The sequence below is a fragment of the Calliopsis andreniformis genome, unplaced genomic scaffold (genome assembly GCF_051401765.1).
Source record: "Calliopsis andreniformis isolate RMS-2024a unplaced genomic scaffold, iyCalAndr_principal scaffold0048, whole genome shotgun sequence".
NCBI lineage: Eukaryota > Metazoa > Arthropoda > Insecta > Hymenoptera > Andrenidae > Calliopsis > Calliopsis andreniformis.
This window is the reverse complement of record NW_027480457.1, coordinates 3667089-3687655: the sequence shown is the minus strand read 5'-3', so window position 1 is coordinate 3687655 and position 20567 is coordinate 3667089. Positions and strand designations below refer to the sequence as shown.

At 32.6% G+C, this 20567-nt stretch overlaps 1 protein-coding gene across 1 annotated transcript in view; it reads left to right on the top strand.

The window, feature by feature from the left end:
* Window positions 1-17652: 17652 nt before the first annotated feature.
* LOC143187491 (uncharacterized) overlaps window positions 17653-20567 on the top strand; it is a 183985-nt gene continuing 181070 nt past the window's right edge. The window contains exon 1 of the mRNA XM_076391703.1: window positions 17653-17766. Within this exon, the coding sequence (XP_076247818.1) occupies window positions 17653-17766 (114 nt within the window). The remainder of the gene's footprint in view (window positions 17767-20567) is intronic.

Genomic DNA, 20567 nt, shown 5'->3' with positions numbered 1-20567 from the left:
TCGTGTAAAATGTAACCATAGACAACTTGCTACTGCTTCTGACTATCTAAAGACAAAGTCCCACTGGTACAACCGCGGTGCAACTCGCATAGGTTCATATACCACTTGAAAGAGTCACTTTTTACCACCAACCTCGAAGAAATCACTAACCGTGCGGCCAAATCACATATACGAATGCTAATGCGCACGTAAGACTCGGAAAAATGTCTGTATATATGCTAAACAAGATTTCTATAAAGTATTAATAGCTACTTCAATTGCTATTTTTTCGAATAACGTGAAAAATGCGATTCGGCATTGATAAGATCAAATTTTGAAAAGCCGCTTCATTCAGCGCTTTCCATAATTCGCTAACAGAATTATATTGCTTGCAATTCCCATAAACTGCAATTATTTCCCAAAAGTTTTCAATAAGGTTCAAAGCTAGAGAACAAATTGGCAATGCCAAAACCCAGATATTTTTTTCACGTAACATAGAATAGATACTATGACTTTTATGTGAACCTTGAATACGAGAAACTGCATGAAAGTTGAGTAACTGATGCAAATGTTGAAATAAATTAATACATCAATGTTTACTTTAATACATTTTTGTAGATTATGGAATATCTCATGGAGGGTGAACGATTTTCTAATTTTTTAGGTTAACATTTCTTAAGTTAAATTCTAATCACTGATACATTCTTTTTTCATTTACTGCAATCAATATAGAATTCCATTGTGATCCGTTTGAGTTGGTAACTGTGAAAGTATTATGCAGAGAATGGTCGATCCCTACAATAGTTGGGATTCTCCAGTACGAGAAGATGTAAAAACTGTTGTTTTAGTTACAGAAAACAATGACTTTAATAGAATAAGTCCGGGATAATTCGATCACCGGAAGAGATCGACCACTGTGGATATTTTGAGACCGATTCAAGAGAAAGCTCTGTGTCTAATATAAAAGAAAAAGCCAGACGAATTAGCCTATTGTCGATTTCGAATTAATAATGACGCATCTAACCGTATCTAATTTGTAACTTACACTTAAAGTTTTACGCAAATTTGAAAATTCTTTGACCAAGTTACAGTGTTAGTTGCCTTTGACAGACAGATGAATTTATTTACACTATTCCGATATTGGGGATGTAGTACACATAAAACTACAGTCTAACCTTAATAGTACACATGTATTCGTTTTCATTTTATGTTAGAAAGATGGCAATCACTTCCGTGATTTCAGTATAGTTCGATCACATTAGATTGAGGGAGCGAAAGTATAGTTTTACAAGAAAGCGATGTATTGTTAGAACAGTGGGACGAAAACGAGTGCGTGGGATGCGGGAGAAGCTTTTCCAAAATGTAATTTTAAATATGTGAACTGCGGCTATTGGTTTCAAATTGGTTTAAAATCCACTTTAAGTGTCAAAAAGTTTGAAAAAATATGTCCGTATTCTTTGGTCTTTCCCCTTTCGACTCTAATTTTTTAATTCGCGGACACTTAAAAACTGTAAAATTTGACTATTAGAAGTGGTGGGGATGCAGGCATTATCCAACGTCTTCGTTAGGATTCTTCGAAAAACTATTATATAAAGCAGATGCATGCGAGACGTCCTTATCTATGCGTCCAGTGCATTCCAGCTCTCAAGAAGGGTTAAAAAGGTTACGTAAGCGTCACATACGTAAATAGCAAAGGTTAAAAATACTATAAGGAGAAAAAGGAAATTTTGATTGCAATATAAAACAAAGATATTTAAGTAATAAATCTTTAAAAATTAGAAGTAGTAGTTATCAGTATAGTTGGTTACAGAGGAGTAGTCTTTTGCCGGAATGGCAATTCGCTGTCTTGAGTTATAGCAATAAAGACAATTCCCAATTTTTAATTATGAAATACAAGGGAAGACATGTAGCGTCAAGTTGTAGCGGCAACTAGGCAGCACGTTTGCGTATTTTTAAAAGAACGCAAATTCTGCTTCGCCGCAACTGCACAGCTGCTGCTTTGCGTCAATCTGCCGCTACAACTTGCGTTCGTACATCTTTCCTTGTTTTCCCTAATTGAAAATCAGAGACTGCCCTTCGGTGGCGAATTGCCGCAGCAGCAAAAAAATCGTTCGTCTGCAGCGGGCCTAAGATAGTGAAACCAATAAAAACATCAACTCTGAAGTAAGTTCTTGTTGATCTCTGAGATAAGTGTTCAACTAAATTCAACAAAATTTAATAATGGGCGAGTGAGTACTGATCGGACACAGAAAAGATTGAACACCGCCAATAAAAACACTGGACAAACCTAGATCGTCCAATACACGTTGGGATAACGAGGTACTCGATCGATTTGATTGGTGGTGTCCAACGTGAAACTATTCAATTGGTCCTTCAATCCAATTTAATCAAACATCTGAGTTTCTTCAAGTTTTTGCTGATCTTTCTGCTGACGATAAATACATTCTCTAACAAAAACACCAATAAAAGAACTACATTTCTACAATTTACAAGTATCTGAGATGTGAAATCTGCAATACAGAAGAAAAAAAAGGAAAATCGGTTTTCGGTTCTAAGGGAAAAGAATCGATTCTCGGAAAAACCTGTCAATAGATCAAAATCATAGATCGATTCAAAAAATCGATTTTTTGACCGAAAAAATTATCTTCATTTAAGCGATAGTATAATTTGAAGTTGAAAAAATTATACAATTACGATTCAGTGACATATACATACATATATTCCACTGTAATTATACAATTTGTAAAGAATAATCAACAACTTTGGAGTGAAAACTATGTTTGACTGGTAGCTCAGTCTCAATATAGCAGTATTTTATTATTTACGATATTACAGCGTATCGATACTATTACGATACTATTGTGCACCCAAAAACGGCATCATTTAAAACCAGTATTATGCTTTTTCCTGTCTTGAACACATGAGACAGGAGGGTGTTATTTGCACTTAAACCAAAAAAGCTGAATCTTTCAGATATATTTTTTATATTTCCTGAATCAGATGGAAATCGTCGTTTGTGTTTCGAATCGTATCTACGTATGAAAGCTTTTTTTCTTTAAATCGGTGATTAAATTTATGTCTGTGAATAAATCTACTGTTTCTTCCTGCATTGTAAAATGGGTTCAACCAGTTTCTTGGCTACATCTATTGGTTTATTGCTGACAAAGTATGGATTTTCAGGCTGCATATGTTTCATGATTTTCTCTATACAATAAATTGGAATCGATTATACAAAAATTTTTCATTCCATATTTATTGGGTTTAGGGGGAATATACTGTATAAATCCATACTAGTGTCTAAAGCGACCCAACATTTGATCTATTGAGACATTTTATTCCACAGTATAGTAAGCCTTCCAATTTTCTTCAAAAAAAGAATATACACCTTTTATAACTGTCAATTGGTTACATTATAGTCTTTCTGGACTTGTCATTTTGTGGTTAAATTTTATATTAGTGTGTAGAAACCTAAATTTATGTAAAGATATAATTCTAAACAGTCAGCAGCTTATAAATCTTGTAAATTCAATGGATTGCTATGACGTAAACCAACTAGATACAGGCGCCTAAAAAGTACTTTTAATTCCGTTTTCTTTGTTTGTTCTGCATCTTTATGTCTTGAAAATCAATTCGAAATGGAATCTGTATAAGTACTTGTATCGTGGTATGTACTATTACATATAATTTATACTGAACCCTTTCAGTCACAGATATAAATTTAGAGGTCAATAGCGACCATATCGGGGAGACATATTCTAATTGTATGAAAAGAAGCACGAGAGTAACACACAGCAATTGAAAAGTGCAAATGTTGTGAAAATCAGGGCAGAATTTGTTATTAAAGAATTGTGCTTAGGGAAATCGAGATTCGTTGTAAAATAAACTCCCCAATCACGTACTTCGTCAACCACTTATCAAATATGGCTGTTTAAATAATAGGGAAATTCTAACAAACTTGAATTGCGAGAAAAACTTATGACATGGCATTTAAGAACATTCAGATTCATGTCGTTCTTTGTACGCTAATTTATGAATTGGTCGCAAGATTTAGTAAAAGATTTTTAGTAAACATGAACTACGTAAAGATGAGTCTATACTACGTGTTATATAACAAAATTATGTTTTACAAAACAGAAAAAAGACATATGTATAACATCTTTCTTTTCTATTCTCTAAAAAGTTATATGACTTTGTTATATAACATGTAATGTAAACCCACGTTAAGAATACTTCAAACGGGTTATTACTAAATATAACAAAAAGCCAGAGGTTCAAGGTGAGGAGAGGACTATAATTGACATTTCGAGTTCTTACTATCTGATAACGATCCGATAGGTACTTCTTGAACTATAAAAGTATGTTGCCACAACAACTACTATTTACTAACTTACCGAGTAATATACATAGAGTGATTAATTATATCGAACGTTTTACGAAAATCGTATGAAAATAGTAAAAATAGTGCCAACTGTCTGATAGAACTCTAAATAGGAAATGTATTTACAATAAAGAGCTAAGTTGTTGACTATTGATCTTCCATCTATAAAACCATGTTACTCGTCACATATCATATGCGATACGGTTTGGCTCAGTATCTTAGAAATACCTTTTTTAAATAATTTAGATAAAATACAAAATATTACAATAAAAAGTAAGAAAGCTACCGTGAAATGCGAATCTGGGACCTGCAGGTTATGAGTCAGTACCTTCTCGCACTCGGCTATCGGACTTTCTTCTAGATATAATGAATTAAACGATGTTTACATATGGCAAATAATAATTATTGATGAGAAATTATTTATAAACCAGTTTTACTTACTATATATTCATATATGCGAGTAGGGTGCGAACACATTACTGTCACGTTACGTGAACTGACGCTACATACTGTGTATAGCGAATCCATAGTGTGAGTCGACGTTTTTCCCTTGTTTTAGACTTATTTTGCTATAATATGTAACGTGATTCATTATATTTCATTCATTGATATAATGAAATCAGACCTATTGTAAAATATCTCTAGAGCTATTTCGAGACATCATGGCAGTATAAACAGACATTTTTTTCCATAAATGATGTTTACTTTTGTGTGATTCTCTAAAGCTGCCTATTAGTATAACAGTCTAACGAGAGTACATAATTCTATTCCGTTTTCTGGTCTATATATTTTTATATATTGCTCGCTATAATATTCATTCGCTTTTCCATAGGTATGTGTAACATTAATATTAGCTCTTTGTAGACAACTTAGATCGCTGATTTGTTCTTGCAGTTCTAGATCGTTATTACTGATAATTGTTCTACCCTCGTCCCATCATGCTTTATTCTTTAACCGCTTAACCTACAATTTTCTTTCGTAATTGTATCATCTTCGTCGCCGATCTGAAACGGGCACCTATCCTAAACTGCCAATCGCAGAGTTCCCATTAAGCGAACATAGACTCCTCACGCGATGGTACGTGATCGGTTGCTTGCGAAAAATTCTTATCACGCGTTATCGTGTAATCGGCAGCGAAGATATTGTAAAAACAGTCTGATACGTTGTTACAGGGGTTAATACAAGCAAACTTTGTTCGACATTTCTTTTTCGTTGTTGGAGTTGTTTAGTATTTGCTAGAGACATTGAAACTCTCCAGAGACGTATCAACATGTCTTTTGTTACCCGAACACTATTTTAACATTAGAAAAATTGCTGCGAAAATCCTTCGGCCATAAAAATGTCAGAGCGACGAAACTGAGCGCAGTGAATAAACAGACATTGCCCTCTCTTCACTGTGCTCGAACGCGTCGCGTTGCGTTGGGTCAAAACTAACCCGATATCGGTTAGGCAGCAGTAATACGAAATTCAGACTTTACAAACGTTATTATTTATGCCCATAGCAATTTTTAAATAAATGTTACTTTTTTCAAAACATTCTTACATCTACCAAATCTAATTCCATATTAACAAAGCTTCGATGTATATTATTCTTAATATACATATTCATTATATAAGCTGTCTCACGGAACGTAGACAGACTACATACTTAGAACGCTTGTAGATAGAAGAAAACATCATAAGGTAAACTTAAATGGTTTAGAATGAAGCATATTTGAATATTAATTTTATGCAGTTTTATATGTTAGTGTATTTAAACAATTTAATTGCAGCCTATCTTTCATATCGTACTCCATTCATTTGAATTCCCTAATCAATGCATTTTTTCATCTCAAGGAGAAAGTATTATGATATTTACTTTAAAAGTACTTGTTTAAAAGTAATTACAATTAAACGTTACCTTAGTCTATTTATTACTCACCGAAAGTAATGTATACATGTTATTTTAGCTGATGTCGTTGAACAGTGACACTATAATGAATGTTCGACTGATCCTCCATCACACTTTTTACATTTAGTAATAGTAAGAATAATTACATAAAAATTACACTGTGTCTTCTTGAAACATATTCAAATACGTATGAAAAATATTAAGTTCGTTCACTGATAATAATCTGATAATTTATTATTTTAAAAATCGTTTAAAAGCGGCGGCTCCACAGGAGAATACCCTCTTAATGGAGCAAAACATGTTATTTCCATTAATTTTTCACTTTCAATTTGTTTTGACCTAAACTCAATATTGCATTGTTTATCTGCTATGCAACAAAACAACACTTCGTACTTTTTTCACCTGGATGTATTATGTTTTATCTTTCTATTTTTTCTTTCCGTAATAAGATCAATAGCAGGAGCAGAAAATTATAATACACATAAATACAACAATAATCAATATAATATGCGTATGTTATTTCTGTATGCTATTTCCATGTAGAAATACTGTATTAATAAAAGGAAAATTTGATTGTGTTGTTTATTTATTAATTTTACTAAAAAAAGTATGATATTACTACATTATAATAAAGCAAACCCTAAATTATTGTATTATTTTAAATGAACTCTCTTACTGTGTTTAAAGATTTTTCGTGTTTCAAGTAGATTTCATCCTAATGTTTAAATCGAAACAGTTTATAGTGTTAAAATAAATTACATATTTATTCAGTGAAACACAGAAATACGATTCTTTCCAAATGTAAAGTTACAGATTATTTTATTAAAACAAATGTATTAACACGTTTTAAACAAAACAAACGAACTATGATTACAGACATACATTCAGTTATAAAAACATAACACATAAAAAAAAGAAGAACAAGATTATTAAAAATACGTTGTTAATGTTTTGCGACTAATACTTTGGTTCTTTGAACTTAGTATATTGTTTTACTGGTCTGAAATCTGGAGTATGTTTAGTCATTATTTAGTCATTATGTTGGATCATTGCATATTATGGTCATTATCTACTCGTATCGTAGAATTCAGTCATTTTGATCTTAAGTGTTTGCAAATGGTACCAAGAATTCATTTAATTTGTTCATATACTGTACAGAGATGATAAGTCCAGTAAAAGGAATACGCATGAGTGCGATTGACCCTGCTATAATTTTCTCAGTGACTTACCTTATTTCAAAATAAGTACACTAGCACGTTCCTTTATTTTAATAGTAAAGCGTTTGTGTATACTCAGGAGATGAAGGATTCGTCATTAATTGATAGGCAGTGTTACACAGAGACTGGGTCATCTGTTGCTTCTCTGTCATTACATTGAAATTTTCATCTCTTCATTAATTTTATGAGTAGAAACAATACTTTGCAATGTCATTGTTCTTAAAATATTAACTGATTTTGTATATTTAGCGCAATGTTCTTCGATAACCCTTCGTCGACCACAACTGAGTTTTTCTGTTAGAATCTATTCTGCTAAATTTAGATTCATATACATCTATATGTATGTATTACTTAGATTTTTTGTAACCTATATACAAAAACAGAATAATATACAGAATAATATCAGTAAAAGATATAATTAATAAAAATATGTTCTACAATCTTCTTATAGGTATTTTGGTTATATTATATTGCTGTTATTTTAGTCATATTTAGTCGTTTAAGTTGTTCTTGTGTCCGTTAAGAAATTGATTTAGCAAACAATTTTCAAGATAATTTTAAAAGTGCCACACAAAGGGAAGAAAATTACTTACTTCTTCTACTAGTTCTTCGAACGAACTAGTGAACTATTGAACTAGTACGGACAAGGCAAATTTGATGTAAAAACTGCAGGATAGTACAGGCAAGCCAATTTACAATTCACAGAATGTGTACATACAACATGGCATGCACTTTGAAAACATCTCAACACAGTTCAGATCTAAAACCAGTAATAAATATTTCATATCAGTTGTAAAAATACAACATTTTGTATAAAGCAGAATTAAAGCGAATACACTTATTAGAAATTGATCTATACGGTTACAAATAGATTATAAGAGGAAGGGACATGCAAAGAATATGCTACAAAATATTAAATAATAATTGAACATACAGTAAACCCACCTATAACGGGGTACTCTCATAACGCGGTTTCCATGTAACGCGAAGCAAAAACTGCGACTGGCGGTAGTTTTAACACGCGATGTCTCTATAATATCTGCAATTCTACAGTTGAAATTAATGGGGAATTCGTCTCTTTTCCATGTAACACGGAACGAATTATTTTAATTTACACTAATTTTGAGTTTCTTATAACGCGGTACGAATTAATCGCGTTATAGGAGGGTTAACTGTAGTACGTGTACATCTAGTAAACATATGCCTTTTAGTTATGAATTCTTTATTTTATTAATACAGTTGGACCTCGGCAACTCAAATCTTTAAGGAAGGGTTCAAAGTAGTGGTGTGCGAGAATTGTAAATTTTCGAGATCTTGGTGTTCGAGACGAGACGAGATCGAGAAAGTATCTCATCATTCGAGAATAGTTGAAAAGGCTAAAAAATCCAATCAACCGCATTATCACCGACTTGGACACTCTCAATAATCGTATAGACTTCTTTTTCGGATCTTTACGAAGTCTACTGCGGAGGATTATTAGTTGATATTATTTCCTTTCGTTCAAACCGTCTATATACGCGTCTCTGCGTTGATATTACATGTATATATTTATCCCTTCTCATTTCTATCTTTTTTATGTTAATATTGTATAAAAGGGCTACAGCCCGTATATCGATAAATAATAATAATAATAATAATAATATCGAGATTCTCGAAAATGCAGAGAATGCTGAAAATCAGGATTTTGAAAAATCGATTAGCGATTTTTGATCTTATGATGGGGAACGAGAACTGAAAACGGACTGTACGAAGCCGTTAAATCTCTTAAAAATACTTGCAGCTAGGAATTGGGGTGCTGATATGAAAATTCTAATTAATACATATAAATCAACAATTATGTCAAAGTTAGGCATTAAATTTCGTCCATCACTCGAGTCTCGAAATCGCGTTAGGTGCATTTCGAACGAGCCCAATATCCAGCATACTAGCCGAAAGTGGAACAGATCCCTTAAAATACTGACGAGACCAACTAATGTTCAATTGCGCGTGCAAGATAGCGGCCTCACCAAAAAACTCACCTTTCAAATGTATATTCGAGTCATTTATCATAGTCACTAGTTTTATTTAAACAAGCCTCAATTCCCTGTTCCTCTGGGTACACGGGTAAGGAATTACTTACAAACAAACAACCTTACATACCCTGAAATCTATTTTAGCAATCAACAAAATACTAGAAGACCACAATTTAAATAGAGATTACAATAAGGGGATGAATTCATGTTTCGAAAAATATAACGAAAGAAGTAAATCATATCACCCTAATAATCGGCAAAGAAAGAATTAAGTATTCACTTTCAGCCACACTATCACAACTCTCTTCCCAAATGCTAGCAATCGAAATAGCTCTAGATAAACTCGAATCCAAAAGAAATGGAAAATACATCATGTCGACGGACTCTGAAACAGCCTTAAAAGAAATTAAAACATTTTCACAAGAAACACCATATCAATTAGCCTTAAAAATAAAATCAAAAATTGAGAACATTATGAAGTTAAAATAGAACTTTGCTATCCAAAACACCATCCCAACAAATCAAATGATGTAGTAGAAATTCCACACAACACCCTGGTTATGAAAATACCATACGAAGATACGCAAATATACTTTGTCAAAATAACAAGCAACAAATGGAACCAAGAATGGAAAACTTGAAAAAGGTCATCGCTACATGAAATCAGGGACAACATTACATCTAAGAATGCGGCCACTAAACTAAACAGATAAAAACAAATATTACGAATAGGACACACAACAGCAACTCACGTATTTGAACACGTATTTGAGAAAACCAACCCACCAAAATGTTCGACATGCAATACACGACATGCAATAACAATTAGACATATACTCGTAGAATGTGAAAGCCTAGAGAATTCAGAAGAAATAGAAAAGATCCTAAGCTTTATCACAGACATAGAACTTAAAAATAACGAATAAATTCATTCGAGTAAAATAGATAATATACAATATTTTTCTTACAATACATACACGCACATAAACACATAATACTCCAAGTACAAATAATGTTTCAGTAAATGACTGTACAAACTTCATGTAACAATATTTAAACTTATAGTGGTCGCTAATGACATTAGTCGATGCGACGATAAAAATAAATAAATAAATTTTTAAAAAATGGGGAACGACAATGAACCAATCAAATCTGTTTTCGAAAATTATCATTTACACATTTTACAATAGGATACGAGAAAAGTTTGTTACTTGTGTTTATACTTATTCTTTACACATACTCTTCTTTAACGAATGTATACGAGTTGTTTCTTGTTTTTTGTTTTAGAAAAATAATTTAATTTGTCTCGATGTAATTTTCATTTAAAATTTTAAATTTGGAATTTTAATGTAATTCTTTCACGGCAAAAATGTGAATAGAGTTCTCAAACTTAGACTGAAAAATCATACCTTTCTTAATTTATATAGATGAATTTCTTTTTCATGAACAAGCAGATTTAATGTATAGACTACTTTTGAAAACCCAATATTATCAAGAATATTTTATAGAATGTCTTATGGAGAATAAGATTATATGACATACAATATGGATCGAAAATAATGCACAAAATAACTGATATGTATTATACTTTATTTTTTTGTATGGAAAAATGCCAACATGTCTGTATTATTACATAACAGTTCATTTAGCCGTAACAATGTTAGCAGCCGTGAAAAAAAATCTACCAGTGGTTACTTGAGTTGCTGGTATAACAATATAATGATATGCGGCTTCCGCTAAATTCAGAAATCTTGAATGATTTGTTTGCAACCATTCTGTTATATTTATACTTCTAGCTGCTGGATTTTCATGAAAATATGTTTTTATTCCCGTAATGACTCTCTTTACAGGACAGTTATTGGGATTTTCTTAAATGAAATTATTACAATAAGTGATTGCAGAGTCAAATTCTATTTATATTACATGGCATTGCACTGATTATTTAAGAAAAACATCAGATTTGATATTGTGCGAAATAAATTGTCTATAAAGTTGAAGTAACGAAACATAGAATTTTCATAATCATTGATGAATTGACTAGAGTCAATGAAAGCCTCGAAAATCTGAAGATTTTCAAAAATACCGAGATATCGACATTCGCGAAGTTTTCAAGAATCTCAAATATCAAGATCTCGTCTCGATCTCGAAAAAATTGTTGTCTCGTCTCGTCTCGAAATTTTCGAGATCTGGCACACCTCTAGCTAAAAGCTTTGAATTATGAAGATTTTGTTTTATGAAAGGTATCAAATACAAGAGGTTTAACGGGCGAAAATTCAAGAGGCTTTGTTATATAGAGGCTTTGTTCAAGAGTTAATACTTTTGAAATTGTAGAAACACGAAAGAGGACGTCAATGATTTTTCGTATATTTGTACGTATTGTATATATAATACTCTAGTGATACGGTAGCAGTATTGTAACATAATGGGTGAAATCAGTGTGATTATAATATAAAAAATTATTTGCAATACACTTCCGGACAAGAAAATAGTACATGTGTGCTACATTTAATTTCTCATATCGTAATTGAAGACCTCAGAGGAAAAACTTGAAAAATCGTATTTTCGCAATTTTCTAGGACACCGATTTCAAAGTTCGAAACATTCTAAATCAATCTCATATTTATAAAACTGTTTGAATTTTTGACCTTCGGTTAATACAGTGATTGTTTTTGATGATATTGAAAATTTGATGCCGTAACTTAATGCAGTCGGTATTGTAAGAGTCTTCTATTTAAACAAATTATACAAAAAAATAAAGTTACTACCTGAAATAAAACACTTTTTCTTTAAAATATCATATAAAAATAGGAAAAATCACGTAACTAAAGTTGATAAAAGATGTTAAGCAGTTGAAATGAAATAGTAATACTAATAATGCGAAAATAATAAAACTAAATTTCAATGTCACTAGTATTACTAACACGTAAGATTCTTTCTGTATTGAAGTTTCTCGAAAAAATCTTTAGCTGCTGGCCTGCAAAACGCTTTTAAACCTCGTAAATCTTCAAACTTCTCCTTAGACATTAAAATTTCTCGTGAACTTATTATGTTATTCGCCTATTTCTTATGGACTCGTCAACTTATTTCCCTGTACACGTTATAAAAAATACTTATATCTCGGAATCTATGAAGAATTTTTCCTTTTCGGTTTGAATAGGTAAAGTACTCCATTTTAGCTACCAAATCACATCGAAAACAGAAAATCGGAAAGAATGGACTTATCAAGTTCTTTCTTTGGAGTCTTCAATTATGATACCGTGCAAGTTGTCATACGTATGTAAATTATACTTCAATGAATGATGAATAATTGAAGTTAAAGGAGTTTGAATGTTCACCTACAGAGGTTTTTCTAGTGAAGCAGAAGGAAATTAACAAAAACTGTAATCTTGTAGAGAATTTCTAATTATGTAAGTTTGAATTACTGAAGTTCGACCGTATAATTCTTATTTTATATTCAGACAAATAAGAAAGTTTGAATGCAGAACTACCTAAAAAACAAATAGCACACACAATTTTGTCGGATATTTAGAGTCTGCGACAGGAAGACAGATTCACGACCTTTTTTTTCCAAATAATACTATAAGAACAATTATTTGTTCAAGTATGATGTATGAAATTTATTAATAGTAGTATGCTAAATTATTACTGTAATATCGTCTTTGAAACAAAAGATATACAATGTTACAACAATATCCGCAATTATTACATATAAAATAAGTGTGTGACAGAATCATAAGTTAATTTCATTTAGTTCATTCATTGTTGCTTCTAGTCTTGTCACTAGTCTTGTAAAGTTTATTAGTCTGTTCGCATACAACATTATTTTGAATAATTCAACATTAATTTCGAGTAAATTAAGTCGTGGCGGAACATTAACTGTAAAAGAACAGGAAAGAGTTCTTACGCACAGAAAAATGGATCTCCAGTAGGAAAATTGCAAGGAAAATTGAAAGAAGCTTGAACGTAACGAATAGTTACGCAAGTAAAAATAAAAACTATTGTACACTTAAATCGCTAAAAGAATATGATGCCCTGACAAAGTACGAGAAAAGAGCAATTCTGTGGATTAGATTAAACTGTTTTCTCTGTTCGTACAATAGCAGCAGAAGAATTGCAACCAATGTTCTACGTTTATTAAAAAGTTCTACGATTACTAAGTATAGAAAATTGAAGAGAAATTCTTTACTGTCCTGTTCTTTACTGTCCGTAAAAGATATTTGCGATAGTTTGGAAGAATGTCAACGTTATGTAGCACGCAATAAAGAGAAACAATACTTTCAGGGAAAAAACAAATTAATCCCTATAATCCAGTCGGTTTCTCATATTATTGACAAATTTAGAGAAAAGAAGTAATTTTAGTTTAAAAAACCTGTTATGAGGAAAAAGTAAAGTTGAGTCTAAACGATAGGGTAAGCGCTATATGTAACAATATGCTGGGTGAAATAAAATAGCAATCCTTTTTGAAATGCTAACAATTTTTTATTTTAACTAGACAACGCACCTGTTCATGCTGTTCGTATGGTTGAATAGTGGTTCGAAGAACATAAACTGAAGAAATTAGATTGGCCAGTTCGGTCACCCGACATGAATATTATACGTGGAGGGTAACAAGAAGGGACTTTTCATCGCGAAATAGATTAAAGACTGAAATTATAAAATGTTGAACAAATATTAAGCATAGTGAATGATATTTTGAAGTTAATTAAAATGCAGAGAAAATGTATAAAAAATGAAAACACAGCTACTAGAATTGTAATATTTACCCTTCAGCTGTGTGGGTCGGGTGAGTGACAGCATTTGTAGTAACTAAACTTTCAATATTTCACGTGAAAAGTATCAATGAATAATTTCTAGAAAGGAATAAAGTGTAAAGTTGGGAATTTTGTGCATACCATTATGAATCACTTTCTACTACATAAAACCAGTAATCTATGTGATAATGCTAAGAGCAGAGGAAATATTTAGTGGGCAATAGCTAATGAAGTAGCGTGGGATAAATAAATAAAAGTTAGCGAAGGTATTGTCGTTGAATGTACCGTATGCCCAGGCTGTAGCTGGCCGTCACTGTAGAAAGTTGGTTTACGCGCGACGATACAAGATTCGAGATGATGCCGCTTACGCTGCCGACGCACGATTAAACCTCGGTGCGTCAGGAAAATAGCTGCGCATAAACTGTTTGCGCATGACACGCATGCGCGTCAATAATGTGTCGCTACAGTGGCGCCAGTAATGGCGGCGGAAAACACGCGCGCACGCCAGCACCGCCGCCGGTTTGTTTCTCCACGCCTCTACCTCGTCTCCACCACCGCCACCGTTCTCACGACTCGTGGGTAAGTATCCTCACACTCCAATCAGTCTGCACTCGCATGTCCACGAGGTTGCTCGCACAGTTCTAGCGCATTCCTCTCACACTCATCCCTCTCTTGCACCTGGCTCACCACGTTTAGTGCATTATATCAGAGAGCCATACCCGGGTGAACCGAGCCACCAGTTGAGGTGCTCGTTGGGTGTTATCATTCGTCGAGAGGTTAGGTCAGACTGACCTGTCGTGGCGGGACTACGAGACGCGTTTGAATTTAAATTCGCCGCGCCGCTTCCTTTACTTAACTGTCAGCCGTTGAGATTTTTACGGGTTCCAAGGCGATCTACGAACTCTGTTCGAGACGTTTCAACGGCTGTCAAAGAAGTTGACGGTTTATCGACGACACGCGGGAACGTCGAAGCGTGACATCCTCGCGCGTTGAGGTTAGGTGTACTCGCTACTGAACGCGCTCTTTTCAAATGGATCACCCGTCACGGTTCTCGGAAATCGATTTATGCGGATATTAGTGCGAACTGATAGTGATAACGACACGTTTCCCGAGCGACGGATAAAGACAATGAAATCCGTGGAAATAGAGTGAATGTTTCCAGACAGTCGTATTTCGTGCAGTGATTTCTTCGGTGCTCAGCAAAATGTACGCGTGATGGTGATTAATATGCGTATTTAGACCGTATTTAGTAATATCAATGTTTACGCGTGTATTTCAACCACACATACCAATAGACATCTTTCGAATGATCATCAACCATCGGTGACCAATGATTCGAATGACGTTGGCCTGTTGCATTCTTGTGTCACAGCTGTTCATACTTTTCTCCGCGTGTCTTTGTCATCAAATTAATCTTCGGAAATCTTAGACCTACCTACGCAACAAGTCAACTTTTACTTACCAATCAAAATCAATGCAATGTCTTTAAGTGATGAAAAAACAGTGATATCTGATATTCATAATTGATACAAAATAAAAGCTTTCGTTTAAAAACCAATTTGGAACTAGCAAATTTCAGTTCTTTCTCGAATTTCAATTTCAATTTTACCGACAATATGCATCGATGTATGTTACTCTGCGCGCTGCACAGTAACCTGTAATACAATTCAGTTGTATTGATGTTAACATCCAATCGTTTACAAATTATTATTAGCTTATGCGTTAATTCTCTATGAACATGAACATCTGTGGAGCATCGCAACAAGTATTTCTTAATTTGCTGGTTTTTTTCATTCATATCTCGATACGTAATTCACTGGACTTTTCAGTTTATGCGATATGAGAGAAAGAGAAGTTGATATAAACATGATCGACGTAGTTGCTCGTGGATCAAATTCGATATCTCTCGTTGAAAGACTAGAAGGAATCGAAGTCATTTGTCGGTTGAGTCATTCACTATATAACTCTTGAATTCTTCTTAATCGCTTCGAATTATTATATTTACAGTATATATCACAAATCGATGTTAATTATCAATTCATAATTCTTCAATCTATAACGTATGGTTTTAGATTTAAAATATTCAAACTACATTAAACTTCTTTATTAAACTTCTTTGTATTAAAAATAGTAATAATTCTTTAATTATTTCTAGCATTATTCTTGAAATTGAATTAAACAATCATATTTCTTTGAAATAAGTTACCTTAGAGATGTTGACACATTTAGCTAAAAGAAGTTTTAAAATCAGTCAATTAATTTTGTTTACAGTACGCTTAACGATGATTAGGATAATCAGATTATGTTGTATTATGCAGTACATAAATTCGCTAAAAAATCGTTCTAAACCTTAGCATAGTAGTGTCACTGAATGATCTCAGTGAAATGTTTAAATTCTCAAATATTTAAAATATAAATTTTCAGTTTCTGAAATTTTGCAATCTTAAGTTTGCGAACTTTTAAACAAAACATTTCAAATTCTTCATTTTCAAATCACTCAAGTTTTTGCATTTAAGTATTTGTCCTATTTCTAATTTCCAATTCTTAAAACTCGGTATTACACCCTTGACAGGTAAATCAAGATGTTTCTATCTTAATATTTAGTATGCATTAAATATTTATTGGAACTGTAATACGTACTTTTGCAAACCTTTGTTTAATTACTGAAAGATAATGTTCACATAAAGGGGTGCAAAATAGAATGGATCACTGTTATAAAATTGAATGTAATGGAGAAGCAAGAGTATTAGGAATTTGTTTGGAATTGCTAAAAGAAGATTTCAAAGTTATAAATATTGTACATATAATAATCCATACCTAATCGATATGTGCCGAAGCATTATAAATATACACATATTTGTTACAATAGGAAAGAATAGCACAGTACTAAAATAAAAAATTCTTTTGGCGAATGTGATCTATATTTCAACGAGATATGATGCCTCCATAACTTTTAAGAATTTGGGAATGACGTACGATACTGAACATTGATATACTGTAAAGTAATGAATGAAATAATTAGCTTACATTGGATTATTGACAACTATACGATAACACGAGTTTGGGATTTACGCATACATAGATATGTATGTATAGATGGTATTGTGTATTCAATTGACAAAATATAGATGTCGTGTTATTTGCTTCGGTCTAAACAGTATGTACGTTGTATGTACATAAATGTTAAACCGTCTGTAAAATGATCACATAATGTAATCATAGCGAAGTAATCTCATCAACTTTTATCGTTTCGCAAAGTTGATCAGTCCAGTGCGAATGTCTATTGGTGTCTAGTTTTTCGACAGTTCTCGCAATAACATCTTCACAAGAGTCACGATCTTCTTAACTTGTTTCGCGTGTAAATCGAAACGGATGAAAGATCCAAGGAAGATTGAGGAATGGAGCACGACGATATCTGTTTTAGATGGATAATTCTGCGTACGTGCCAAATCATCTACCGCCGCCGTCCCTGGTTGTGTTTTCACAAGCTGGGGGGCTGCCGGAGGCTCTGAGAATGCAAAGACCCTTCAATCCACAAGTTAGTGTCCTATTATCCTTACCTATACGCCTAAGCATTTACCCGCTTCAACTCCTATCTGTTTCTTTCTTAATATTTCTCTCAGGATGTAGCAACAGCAATTTTTAATTACTTTGGACTTTTCTCTCCAGCTTCTAAAAGCCGATTTCTTGTTACATTTTCATCACGGTCACGTTTTTACTTTTCTTCTTTCACTTTGCGTTAAGACATGCATGTGTACTAGTACAGAATGCTATAAATTTCACAAACATTGAAGTTGTCATTTTTTAAACTAATATAATATAAAGCTCTATATAGACTTTGAAGTGTAATTTTATAGTGAAAAGTATCCCCAATGAATATTTTCGTTTGTATAACTTGAATGGTAACGTTGCTACTTTGATATTGTACAAGCATATATAAAATAACATAATATAACATAAGGTAGAACAATTTACTCAATATAACACTTGTAACATAAGGAAGATGGAATCGCAATACATTGCATGTTGAACGTAACTTTAATCATTGTTGCGTTCAATGAAAGCTACACGCGTGGTCTTTATGTTTCTCATAATTTATTGCGATTTCATTTCCCCCTACCTCCGTAGTAGATAATAAAAGGGAGTTACCCAATCTTTATGCTTCGAAAAATGTCAATTTCAATGGTCTAACTGCAGTTGCAATCGCTTCGTTCGCTTGCTTGCTTGCTTCATGCACATCACTGATAATTAATACACGCTCTGAATAGGGATTTTGTTGGATGTGTACAAAGGAATGCGTATGCATGCGTAAATTATAGCGAACGAGCTACGATGGATAAATGTTCTTTTTACACTAGCAATGATTGAAAAAGTGTCAAATGATCGAACTCATTCAAACGATACGGAATATCGCTAACTATTCGATGTGTTTATGTTAAATTCATCTAATTTATTTACTCGTTTTATATATTATAATACTGTTACCGTTTTCTTCAATTATTATACCTTATTTTTCAACTTTTTTGCGCGCGCTCGTGCCTGTGTGCGTGTGTATTCTGAAATCGTACTTATACCGAATACGAGTATGTATCGCGATACAAACATGCGGAATATCGTTTCACTCTCTTCAACGAAATTTACAGCGTTTCATATTAATATTCGGATACAGCATTATTTTATCATATGTTACTTTATATACAAAGGGATGTTGTAAATATTGCGTTATTCGTTTTAAAATACAAAAATATAAATCATTAATAGTATTTTAAACGTATAATTTCTGGCTAACGGTAACACTTAATTGTATAATGTTTTTTAAGTAAAAGAATGTTGCATTTTCACGTCGTACTAATATTCGAACAGTTTATAAAAATCAAGTATTTTGTCTATGAAATTTACAAGAAAGTACATTTTCAATACTTTGTAGCGTCCTTTTTGTTCAATAATCTTTGTCAGGTACTATGGACACATCTTTTTCACACGTTTTTTCTTATCTACAATATTATCAATGAATACTAATTTTCGAACACCAATATCCGAAATGCACAATCACATAATTACAGAGCATTTGAGTCGCAAACTATGTTTTAAATAAACAATTATAAGTCTTTGCATTTGAAACTCTAAAATCTACAGATTTAAAACACACTTTGACACACGAATCCTCCTTGATTGATAATACAGTTAGCTAGTAAAAAGCGAATATGCAATAGGAGTGCAAAATATTTGTAAGTTTTGTCAGGATAATGTTCCAAAGTACAAGGCTTGAATAGTACAATGATATTTATCCATTAGATATACAATTGCTCTAAAGTTTCACACCCATCTCCTTAGTCAGATATTAGACTTTAATTTCATAAAAATCTAGAGAATGAAATAAAATATAAGAACAATAACTAAATAAAAAGTAGAATTAAAAGGAGTTCACAATATTTGGAAAAATTATTTGAATCATGCCGAAACATTTGAACGACATTACTAAACAAAAGAGGTACGCTATAAAACATTGGAAATTACACTTCTTTGCAAAGAGTCTGAGTACTCAATGTGAGTGATTGTATGCAGTGGTGAAAAAAAGTAGCGAGAACACAATAATTTTACGAAAAAAAACTGTGAATTGTTTATATTTTAGAACATGGTAGTTACTACTACCCGCATATAAAAATTTTAATTTTAAATTTTCTTTTGTCCATCACTGTACATATATGTATGCACTTGTCAACATTTAGATAAAGTCTGTTGAGAGCACATTATCCTCATGCATTTTTCTATCATGAAATAATAATAAAACACAGCTTTTTGCGCGCTATCAAACGATATTACAATTTAGGAATGATAGACCTACATAATTTGATGTATAAAGTAGGTTAAAACAAGCGGATCTGTCTAAAAGTTAATTTGCATTTTTAATTAAAAAACAGTAGATTGATTATTATATCACAATTACAGTTACCTACGAATGATAATATAAAAAAATGCAGGAATAAAAGTAATTGTAAACGTGGCAAAAATACAGTGATCAATAGTTTATTGGCGCGAAAAACTGTTGCATTGATGGTAGATACTTCTAATTAAAATAATAATGAATACCAAATGAATCGCTGATTGAACGGAGGTATAAATACGAAGGAGCGAACGAAAACTTCATTGTCTCTTATAAAAGAATAATAAACTGAATGTACTCTACTAATTCACGTATAAATCGTGGGCTGCATCATTATTGGTTCAATGAAACGTTTATTTGAAAATCTTCCATCCGATGCAATGTTCCGTTTTCAATTTTTCTCCCTGCTCTTCTCATTTTCGGTTGGAAACTGCGTATCTATACTCGAAACACTA